The sequence below is a fragment of the Pygocentrus nattereri genome, chromosome 19 (assembly GCF_015220715.1).
Source record: "Pygocentrus nattereri isolate fPygNat1 chromosome 19, fPygNat1.pri, whole genome shotgun sequence".
NCBI classification, from domain to species: domain Eukaryota; kingdom Metazoa; phylum Chordata; class Actinopteri; order Characiformes; family Serrasalmidae; genus Pygocentrus; species Pygocentrus nattereri.
Window position 1 is genome coordinate 16,230,850 of NC_051229.1, and position 12,330 is coordinate 16,243,179.

The 12,330-nt window shown below is 39.3% G+C and overlaps 1 protein-coding gene across 2 annotated transcripts in view; it reads right to left on the bottom strand.

The window, feature by feature from the left end:
* LOC108427175 (homer protein homolog 3) overlaps window positions 1–12,330 on the bottom strand; it is a 66,144-nt gene that overhangs the window by 31,922 nt on the left and 21,892 nt on the right. For both annotated transcript variants that reach the window (XM_017697146.2, XM_017697144.2), the window contains exon 3: window positions 5,967–6,123. In XM_017697146.2, coding sequence (XP_017552635.1) covers window positions 5,967–6,123 — 157 coding nt within the window. The remainder of the gene's footprint in view (window positions 1–5,966; window positions 6,124–12,330) is intronic.

A 12,330-nucleotide genomic window follows, 5' to 3' on the forward strand; every position in this document is an offset into this window, starting at 1 on the left:
TCTGCTAAAAAACTGTTGTATTGTAAGAACCAATGTAATAGCATTTTATGGTCATTTCCTTCATAATATGCATAAAAATCGGTAGTAATACGCTGATGTCTTGGTTGCTACCTAGTGAAATTTCCCATTCCACCTTAAATGGTGCAGCAGTTACATTCTGGTACCCAAGGCTGCTGCACCATTTAAGGTGGAACAGGAATTTGATCATGAAGCTGGTGATTAGAAAGCTAAGTTCAGCTTCATATCACCGAAGAATTCTTGGTGGCGATAATAAATAATCGTCATCCCCCTCTTTGAAGGTGTTTGATGCCCTAAATGTATTTAAGCAGTGAGGAGCTGAACTTTACTCCTCTGCTGTCACTGCAGGCTGGCAGAGTCGCCTACAAAGCAGCGCTAGTAGCTGTTAATGAAGTGATGTAGTTTTTTGTTTGTGCTCTTTTTTATTTAGCGACTCGTTTGATTGATGTGCAAAACTGAAGTTGAATGAATCGCAAGCGCCCATGCTTTCCAGTCTCCTTCGGATAAATGGCAAATGTCAGTGTGATATACCATTATTGCTATAGTATGGAGACAAAGCAGGAAAACACGTCCTGATCATTTTTCCAGGCTATTTTAAATATGATTCACCTGTCCTGTCATGTGACACACAAGTGAGATCACGAAAGCTGGAGGCAGCATATTGGAAATGGCCAAAAAACCTTGTCTTGTCTGTTTACGTAAAAGTCGCTGACGACAACTGATGACGTTTCCAGTTTTTGAGGGGTTGTCCCATTTCAGAGGGGGAAGATTTCAACCACTACCCCTTGTAATTCAGTTTCAAGGGGGAGGGTTACACTCGAAAACAAGGGGTAAAAATAAGAAATGGAATTGGGCCCTTGAATGTGTTACTTGCCATGCACACCCAACAATTTGGGAAATAAGTAGCTATGTCTGCAAATGTTTAGCAGTTTTGGCTCCGTTAGTTGCAAAACTACATCACTCAAGTGTGCTTTCTTTAATAGCTGACTGGGGTTAAGCTAGCCAGAATCTTTGATTTTAATTTAAGTACTTATTTAAATGTATTGTATTACACTCTGTCTAATTTTCATTCTTTTCTCTCGATATGAAAGGCTTTTGTTTTCTAGCAATATCTGAACTGAGAAGTAGCTTGTATTCTAACCTATTTGTACTAACAAAGGCACTTTGTCGAAGCAAACAACAAAGCACTTTTGTAAGTTGCTCTGGATAAGAATGTCTGCTAAATGCTGTAAATGTCGGAATGACTTTTATTGAACGTTAGCACTCCAGCTGGTCACTTAATGCTAGCTGGTTTACCTGAGTGACAAGATGCTTGTAAAACAACTGAGAAAGTAATTTGAATTTAGTAGTCCTCAAATAGGCTACTGTGAAGCCCTGACATGACATATTCAGAACATTTTTCCAATGCCTGCTATATTAGAGTATTTAAATTCTTTCTCATTTTCTTTTTCCCAATAAAGTACTTTACTGGGAAAAATAATGTTATACAGGTCCATGTCACGTTATACAGGTCTATGTCATGCACATAACTGTGATAACCAAAAAACAGCAACAACAAAAGCAAAAACTGTAAATCCTTGTGATTATTTTTTCATGAAATAAATGATCAGTCCAGGATATTTGATTAGAGCACGGAAAAGAAAGAAGAGGCCAGATGCAGTTTATAAATGTCTCTTTCTCTTTCTCTCTCTGCACTAATGATTCCCCTTCTGAGGAGGAGAAGGGGTTATGTGAGTAGATTACCAGGGTGGCTGGCTAAAAACTGGGGGAATTGGACTCATGTGAGGTCACGGTGGAATTAGAATGTGGGTCAGTTTGGAGGTGTGGGGTAGAGCTGCTACACACTCCGATAAGCCCTAGTAATCTATGAACAGCCACAGCTCTGGAGGGAGGGGCAGGGCCACGTATACACACGCTCTGTCGGTTTCATTCATTTTATTTTCACAGTTGAAAACACACCCCAATGCTGCTGTCACTTCTGCAGAGCTCTGTAAGCAAAACAAATTACAGAACACTGCAATACAAACAGGGGGGTAAAGGGTGTGAGATGTTGAAAAAATTATAACATCAAGACTCTTAAAGACTCTTGAAGTTCTCAATTCACATATTCTAGTATGTGTCACATACTAGCATTTCGGCTGAACACGTTGGAATTGACAAGATGCACTAGGAAAATAACAGCGCCATGTTTTTAACAAGTGGCATGTTTTTATAGAAAAATACGAGCAGAATGAAATTCAAAACATTTACAATAACAATTTAACCAGTTAAAATATGAGGCTTAAAATATACTAAGGCTAATTATTCAGTAACTACAGGGACTGCAAACAGGTTGAGCTATTCTTTGGTTATAGAAGTGTGTAATAAAGCACTGGCCATTTAAGGGGTTAAGAAGGAAGAGGAGGAAAAATCAAACAATTGATAAAAATAAAATAATAAAATAAAGATGATGTCATAACGGACCAACAACCAATCAGCTACTTTTTACTATGCTTTTTATGCAGTTACTATACACTGTTTATTGCAATAATAACAATAATTATTATTGAGAAACAAAGGCTGATGCAACTCTGGGCCAATCATAGCCGTCTATAAATGTCTCTAAGCATCTACTTCCTCCATCAAGCGATACGACAAGACTCCTCAGAACAACCTTGCAGTGAGAACGGCAGTGGCAGTAAATTCATTTTGGATTAGATTAAGTTGACTGAATTTAACTATGCAGAAGATGCATAATGCACAGCTTAATGCCAAAACTATTAACAGACATACCTACAAGATTATTTTTAATATGATGTATAAAGATTAATAACGTTACGTAATATTCTCCATCGGGTTGGCATTTTTTTGGCTGTTGACAGTTAATGAATTGATAAATTAGTCATTTAAATGAACCTTTCACTGCTCACATTTGCAATTAAAAGCATTCTCTGCAAAGATAAATATTCATGCACTCGTACACAACCACTGTGTGCATAAGTAAAGGGCATTGTGTAAAACACGACAAGTCTTCCTCAGCATTTAATACAGCACTGACTCCAGTGTTAGCTTTAGCTTTAGCTCATTATTAGAAATGCTGAATTTATAAATCCCGCCACTTCAGTGGCCAGTAGCTTCTTAGTGTGATGGTTTCCACAGTCCTTTTTTGCCTTTCTTTAATGGCCTATATACATATTTTGTCCGTTCTCAAACATGCAGATCTCCAGCAAACAGCTTGTAAAGCCAGTTTATTTATGAATGGTATAATGTTTCTACATGTGCTCTTCAGTGTTTTACATTTTCCTTTGTACTACTGAACCTTTTAGTCTGTTAGCACAAGTGCTTTGGATGCTACTAGGTGACCTGGGCTGAAAGTTTTAAGGACATAGCAACAGTAAATACAGGTGGGGCTACACCAAACACTTATTAGCCTGATTTTAATCCTGATTTGCTCCTTCTGACAATTTTTCACAACCTAAAGCAATTTTACAGGTCAGAAGAGACTGACAGTGGAGATGATCTGGTGGTGTAAGAGGGGAGACAAGTAAATTTTGAGTCTTGAGCTTCTGATATTTTCAGCCTACCGATATTTTCAGACATGAAGCTTGATTGTAACTCAAAAAGTGATTCAAGTGAATTTAAAAAGGCAAAGAGACATGGACACCATATGTAAAGCAGACAGCAGAAAAGATCAACTCCAGAAAATAAGAGCCCTTATAATATTTATGATGTATGGATTCAGATGTCATTTCGCTCTCTTTACAATGTCAAGCCAGCTGCTAGTTTACTGTAAAATACTTCTAGCTCTTACTGTAATAGCTATGCTTTTTCCCCACATATTTTTTCCTAGTTAGCATTTTTGGTAGGCATAAAATGCTTTTTGTAGTTACAATTTTGTGCACAGTTTCTAATCTCACAGCACTATCATCACAGCAAAAACACACATTCTGTGAATTCTGTAGACTGATGTTAAGTGTCTGATGTTCTCTGTTTGTGAAATCTGTTAGGATTTTAAAAGTTCTGTGGAGTACACTCAGCTTTAAGAGAAGCAAGGCTTTTGCAAATGTCCAATTGGTCTAAATCTGTTTTTTAAAAGATGCATGCAGTCATTCAGTGTTCTAGAAGTATTGATGGTAATCCTACACTCAGTAAAGACAAAGGCATCATGATGATAACATTGCCCATATTGCCCATCCCCACATTATAAGTGAATGTTCTGTAATGCATGATGCATACAACCAGCTTTGAGTAGTACACCCTTATTTTGCCTACACATGGAAGGTAGCTATTTGACTATAGCATGTTTTGTATTCTGCAAACTATGTCAGTTTCCATAGGTCTCCTTCATGAACAACCTGTTTCTGACCAAGGAGCAGGCATTAACTGGATGTTTTTTTAATTGAGTGGATGAATGCCCTCTTGCTATTTTCACACAAATGCCATCACTTACTGAAACTCATTTCATAACCCCTAAAAAAAAAAAAACTTTACTTGCATGGAAGATCATGCAAAACTTACTTTCCTAGAAAACAAACATTCTTATATTCACTGACCTTTTGTTCTTTTATTAAAAATGTGACCAGACATCAGATTAAAGCTGTACGTCTACAAAGGGGGATTTCCCTAAAAAATGAACACAAACTTACAGAGAGGTCTATAATCCTTATCTGAAAATGGTTGTAAGACGATTTCTTGGAACTGACTGCAAAATATACTGCAGGGGATGCCACATTTCACTGCAGAAGCAGTAAGAAAAATAGGCAATTTCAAGAAAAAAAAAAAACCACAGGTATTACTTTAAGGCCTAGCAAATAACAATGATTCATTCAGCAAGTGAAAAAAGTGGAAAATGTCATCTGAAATACCACATGCTTAAAAAAATTACTTTTCATGCAGCTGCTTCATGGGGTAAGCAATCTGCTTCTGCATTTCATGGAATTCTCCATCAAGGCCTTGTTCTTTGCATTTACACAAGACACTTCATGCATCCTCATTACACAAACGCCCTGATCTGTATTCGTCTGACTGCTTGCAGCAGCTCGGCCCCTGCCCCTTCATGGTGTGTGAATATGCTCACTGTGCGAGCCGTGTCTTCCCTCATTGATCAACACCTCCATCCCCCAGGATCTTTCTCATCACTGCACAGTTCCTCTAGCCCGCTAAACCTGGAAATGCCCGATTCACACCATCAATAGTCATCGATTAGTCAGCGCAAAACAGCAGATAGGTCCCTCAGCACTGACATCAACACTTTTTCTACACTTTCATTAGAAGGTGGGGTTGGATATTTTGTCTTACAAATATCTTTTTAAACATACGTTTAAAATGCTGCTCACACAATCTATATAGAACAATCATAGAATACCTCATTATACATCATTTTCACTAGATTCCTAGGGCAGCATGGATTAAAGCTGCACCATTTGGACAAAATGCACATATATAACCATTGCAAGCACTCAGCCAAATTCCAACCATCCCTGAGCACTAAGTTCATAAAAAACTCCTCAGAACAAACCTGCAGTGAAAATGCAGTTATTTTATATATATATATTTTTAATAAATCCATGGTAGAGAGGTACATGCAGGATATTTGTAAAGCTCTATTCATGATGGACTAGTTTTACCTGGAGAGGTAAAACTGTAATATGATTGATTACCGACAAGATCCGCAATTTTAATCCAGAGCAATATATCCATAGTTTTTACAAGTGTGCTCAATAAGAATTCTGAACCGAAATACCTACTATAATACATAGAACTCTAAGCTCCCTCAGTAATAGCAGCCCTGTTCAAATTAACATCATAGTAATGTAATAACAAAACCAGGTAATAGAAAATGGTGCCTCCATTTTTTTCTTTTTTTTTTGCGAGCTGAAGATAAGATTAACAGCTAAAATGGAGCTTGATTTAAACCAACTGCTTGATTGGTGCACTCTGAAACCAATTCATTGGGACAGCAGGCTCACCTTGGTCCCTCCCACACTGATGATGCGGTAGGCGTGGCGGTTGGCATCGTAGAAGAACGAGACAGTGACAGCATGCTTGCTGGCTGGGATCCAGTTACGCTTAGTGGCTGGATCGATCTGGAACACATGAGCTCGTGTACTGAAAATGGGCTGCTCCCTGTGAGAGAAACACATGGAGAATGTGAGATGGGACTCCGTAACTCACTGAAAGAGAATGACTAATACACACGCTTTAAAGATACAACAACATCCATGGATATTTTCAATTTGCATATAAAGTGCTAAGCTAAATTGTGACTAAAATTTCCACAGTCATCCCTGCGACTGAGCACAGAAAAGCCATTATTTAAGGCCTTGTGTCATTAATGGATAAGCTGTATCAAAGTCAAAGGGTTACCATGAAAACCCCATTTTGTTCAAAATGTTCAGCCTTTCTATTCAATTCAGTTTGGCTCTATGTCATATCTCATCAACTGTATATCCTTCAGAAGCTAATTTCATACATTAAAATGCAAAGTGCTGCAGACAAAACAAGCATTAAAAATGGCCTCATTTGTTTTTGAGTGAAGAATATGAAACACTGATGGACATTATACACAGACATAAGTGCTTATGTGAAATTGAAACAAATCTTGGTATCCGGGGAAGAAATTTATTGAGGATTTTGAACTGAAGTACCAGGAATTTGGTCAGTATTGACAGCCTTTTAGCTCAGTTTTGCCTTTTCCTCAGTGCCTTACTTAACTGTAGGCAACATGGCAAGACTCAACTGTAGGCAGCACTTCCCTATACCCACAGAGGCCTATTGTTATTTCATTAAAAGCAGAGGCGGGTGGTATAGCAGTAATATGGTATACAGTAGCATTTAAAAATGATGTGTCTAATTTTTTATTCCATGTCTGACTCTGTCACTCCAACACTAGTTACTTAACGTTTCAGACAGTTTTTATCATCAACTGTTTTTCAGCAGATCTGTTAGTCAAAATCAAACCTGTACTGTGATGTCCTTGCTGAAAAAAAGACTATAAGAACTGTCAGGATTTAAAATGATGGTTTTGCTTTCTAATGGGAATTGGCCTAATGCTTGCAATTCAAGACCACTTGTTTCCTGTATAAAACCTTTAGACAACATTAAGCAACCATGAAATGCATCTGCAATCAGTCACAGAACATTGCTTAAACCATTAGAATCTATTAGACTCCTCCAGCAACCAAAAGAAACATTTAATGGTTTTGTGATTTTTTCAGCAGGGGTGTGGCTCTGTTTAGGTCTGTAGCCTTCTCACTAAGCTAATGTTAAGTTAGCTGATCAGGATACAGAACTGAACACCACAGAAAATGTTTACTTTCTCCTTCTGTCCCTTTAGCTCTAGTTGTTCGATTGTTCTTGCTCAGATTTCACACATCATCATGTGCGCTTTTGTTGGTGCTTTACTTCTACAGAATCAAACATATTTCATGGTTAGCAGAGCTATTAGCATGCTAGCTAAGCTAATGCTCCTCCCTCCGCAGCACTGTGTAACAGTTAGCAACTGCTAGATAGATGGCTTGACATCAGTGGAATGATGGCTTGAGAATCACTTACTTGGTGACCATGTAAGTGAACCAAACTCTCTAAATGAACTAAAACTGATTATTTTTGAGATGGCAAAAAAGCAGCATAAATGTTTTTATGTCAATTAAGTGCCAAGTAGTAACCAGGGTTGAGATAGCTACTGAAAAATTAGTAGCTAGCTACAATTTAGCTACTTTTCAAGAAAGAGTAGTGGCTACTTTTTAGCTCCTTTTTGAAAAGCAGTGCACTACATTTTAGCTACTTTCAGAGCGTGATTGTCAGAATGAGAATCTCCACCTGACACACCAAACAAGCCCAACTGACAATGTGAGCAAGACACTGCATTTAATCCTGTGCAAGAAAGAAACAATTGACAAGCTGCAAATATATAAAAAGTGTAACCAACAACCAAACCTACACAACCAAAGGCGTGATATCCAACAAGAATTTAGACTAAGGGCAAAGTCAGCCATTCCAGGTTTTTCCTACAAACCAGAGAATTCTGCGCAATGCGTTATCAACTGTTGAAGTAAAACTGCTCCAATTTAAACATTTCAGCAAGATACACTGATCAGGCATACCATTATGACCTTGATTCTACACTCATTGTCCATTTTATCAGCTCCACTTAATATAGGAGCACTTTATAGTTCTACAGTTACAGACTGTAGTCTGTCTGTTTCTCTACATACTTTGTTAGCCCCCTTTTACCCTGTTCTTCAGTGTTCAGGACCCCTATGGACCCTCACAGAGCAGGCACTATGTGGGTGGTGGATCATTCTCAGCACTGCAGTAACACTGATGTGGTGGTGGTGTGTTAGTGTGTGTTGTGCTGGTACAAGTGGATCAGACACAACAGTGCTGCTGGAGTTTTTAAACACCTCAAATGTCACTGCTGGACTGAGAACAGTCCACCAACCAAAAACATTAAGTCCTGTGGGCAGCATCCTGTGACCACTGATGAAGGACTAGAGGATGACCAACACAAACTGTGCAGCAGCAGATGAGCTATCATCTCTGGCTTTACATCTACAGGGTGAACCAACAACACAGGTGCACCTAAAAGAGCAAACAGTGAGTGGAGATGGTGTTTAAAACTCCACCAGCACTGCTGTGTCTGATCCACTCAGATCAGCACAACACACACTAACACACGACCGCCCCATCAGTGTTACTGCAGTGCTGAGAATTGTCCACCACCCAAATAGTACCTGCTCTGTGAGGGTCCATGGGGGTCCTGAGCACTGAAGAACAGAGTAAAAGGGGGCTAACAAAGTATGCAGAGAAACAGATGGACTACAGTCTGTAACAGTAGAACTATAAAGTGCTCCTATATAGTAAGTGGAGCTGATAAAATGGACAATGAGTGTAGAAACAAGGAGGTGGTCATAACGTTATGCCTGATCAGTGTATGTACAGACATAACATTCAGAATCTTTATTAAACTTAAGCAGCACTTCAGCCTCAAACTTCAGCCTTCTCATCAGTGACCCTGGCTCTGTTTGGGGTGAATAATCTCTCCACTGTTGCTGTTGTGGCTTCACAGCAGAACTAGATTTTTAGGCAAAATAAAATGATCCTCCTCTGAAGTAAAATCATTCTAACACACAGTTCTAACACGGTTTTCATAATAAATGGTCTTAAACGCTGGAGTTAATGTAGAACTGCTAATTCACCAACCTTTAACACTGAAGACTGATGCGCAGACGTCCAGACACACAGCAACGCAGATAACAAAACGGCAAAAAAGTTTTAAGATGACCATCAAAATTAGCAGATGAACGGACTTATTTGCATTTATAATCACTCAGCTGGTTTCCTGATACACTTAATCTGCAACAACTTGCAAAGCTGAAGTCGCTTCTCATTCGAATTTTCCTGTTCCACCTTAAATGTACTGCTGCGCTATTTCGAACGAGAAGCTGGAGGAAGAGAATCGACTTCAGCCTTGTAAAAAGTCGAACATTGAGAGACATTTTACAAGAAACTCATGGAAAAGTTTCCTGATATGGGAGAAAAGCGGCTACAGCTGAGCTAGCAAGCAGAGCAAGGTAAGTGCGTTTGTGTTTATATTATATTTTTAGTCTAAACTAGAACATCAGCACATACTGAGATATACTTACAGCCAAGAGATTGTAAAACGGACATAAAATGTTGTGGTTTCATTTTTGTTGAAAGGACAAAATGGCTCTTCTTAACGTTTCCGTTGTGACCCCTGAGCTAAACTTACTAGTATGGGTTGATCAGCGTGTAGGGCGCGCGTTTGCTCGAGCTGTCCGAGGCTCAGTCAGGATCACAATTACCACCAGCCCAGTGAACGACAACATTCTGTTGCTCGAATTTAGTGTGGATTGACTGAAGCCTGTAGCGAAATTCTAGTGAAAATTTCGCTATAGCTACACAAAACTTTTGTAGGCACTACAGCTACTAGCTACATTTCATAAAACTGTAGCAGCTATAGCAATTAGGTACAAAAAATTGTACCGCACTTCTTAGCTACTCCACCATCCCTGGTAGTAACCCACCACCTCATTCCTCCCAATAATGCCACATACTATGGTAATATTTGGAGGCAGTAACAAGTCAACTTTACCCAACCCTATTGCCCATTACCCAACTGTGACCATACATCAATAACTGCCATGAAACTGAAAAGCAGAATTTAAAACTTGTTCATTGTTCAAGGTGCCAATATTCATATGCTAAAATCACTACTCAGGCATTTGTTACACTTCATCACGGGAAAACATGAAACATGATAACTATTCAGCGATTTTATGGTTTAACAGAACGGCTTAACATGGATATTAAATCCTGTTCATGTGTAAGTATATGACTGAAGTATATTACACTACCATGAAACATGAGTGCCTTAGCACGACCATGTTGTCAAGGATGCATTGTTAAGTATGTGACTGAGAAGGAAGAGGTTAGAGTGGTTGGCTGTATAGGAATTTCTCTAATTAGGCTAACTTTCTCTAGCTGATGTTAGCTAGGTCCAGACGTAGTGAAAAGATTTTTCTCTGACAAACTAACATGATAACACATCATTACCTGAGGAGAAAATACTTCATGTATAAGTCCCAATTAGCATCCATGTTCCAATCAGCAATTAGCATAAGCTCATCAGCTCATCTGAAGAGGCAGCAATTATTAACACAAGAACTATCATCTAAAAAGTAATCCTATAGCTCAAATTTTGTCAAGTTTTGGTGCCTTTTCTTTCCCTGAGGTTAAACAGACAAACATTAACTCATTGGTTCACAGAGGGATTCTGTAGCCACCTCCACATTTACCCCATCCGTGAAATGAAACACCACATACGCACTAGTGAGCACACACACACTAGGGGGCAGTGAGCAACTTGCCCGGAGCGGTGGGCAGCCCAATCCGCATCGCCCAGGGAGCAGTTGGGAGTTAGGTGTCTTGCTCAAGGACACCTCAGTCATGTGCTGTCGGCTCTGGGGATCGAACCGGTCACGAGGCTGGTTCCCTGACCTTCAGCCCACGACTGCCCCGGGTAATGATGAAGTTTGCGGCTCTAAGTTGATCATTAAAAGGAACATCAATGACCTCAAATGTGAAGGGTGGAATTAGTCTTATGACAGTTTTTCAAAACTTGTTTACATGTTCTTTTGTGTTGTTCACAGGCTGTCTATGATTAGTCATTCTTATCATATGTGCAGCTGTTCAGTGTTTTATACAGAATGTGTAAGAGTTTGGTTTAAAGCAATTAGCTAATTAGTGAAAATGAAGCAGCGTGATAGTCAGAAAACACTGCTGTGACTGACATTACTAATGGTGATGAAAGATCATCCTAACAATCACAAAATAAAATAAAGATAGAGGCCATTGTCATATGGTAGTGACCACTGTCATATAGTAGATCGAGGATCACTTTGGACACCCTCTCTACCATATAATGATGCCTTAGGGCTGGGCAATGAACCAAAACGATAAGTATCGCTATATAACTTTTCCTCGATAGAGCGATAAGAAAGGTTCGATAAATTTTCGATATAATAGGCCATTCTCACATTTCCACGTTCAGCGACAGCCCTGGAGGCGTTTTCTACTGCAAGGAAAGCAACTCTACTCTGATGTCGCCAGGAGAGGGCGCACTTCCGATGCACTTTTTTCGACATGATTAGAGAGCTGGGTGATGAATGAAATGAGTTATACTTTAGTATACATTAGCAACTTCTGAAACGTGGAGTTATACCTTCCCTGCTTGAATGGAGCGACCGATGATCTGTTCTCCTGTGACCAAGTGTGAGTGATGAGATAAGTGGCATAACTGTACTGACCTACAGTTATACATACATCCTAAGTTTTAGCAGAATTAAATCACATTAAATTACATCTAAAGCACTATATTACTGCGCCAAACCATCATATTTTAGTATTAGTGCATTCCTGAGCAACAAATGTGAAAGCAAGAAGTGAGTTCATGTCAGTTACAGCCCTGATTTAAATTAAAGTAAACTGAGGATGCTGTGAGGCATTGGAGAGTGGGAGAACACTATCTTTACAGGTTAGCTGCTTTAGCAGCTGGCTAACTTGAAGCCGTGCTCCGTCACTGGCACAACACGGCGATTGATGACACTGTAGATCAAACAAGACACAAAAGCACTGCTTTAAGTTTAAACATACCTTTGTTTGCCTGGTGTTAGATATACTGCAGTTTATCCCTCAAATACTATGATAGAATAGAAATTCAGACGTCGCTAGCTGGTGTTTGAATACTATGACATGCTCTGACATGGATGCGGTAGGAGTGAGGCTGGCTAGGTGGCTGCGTGATCCATC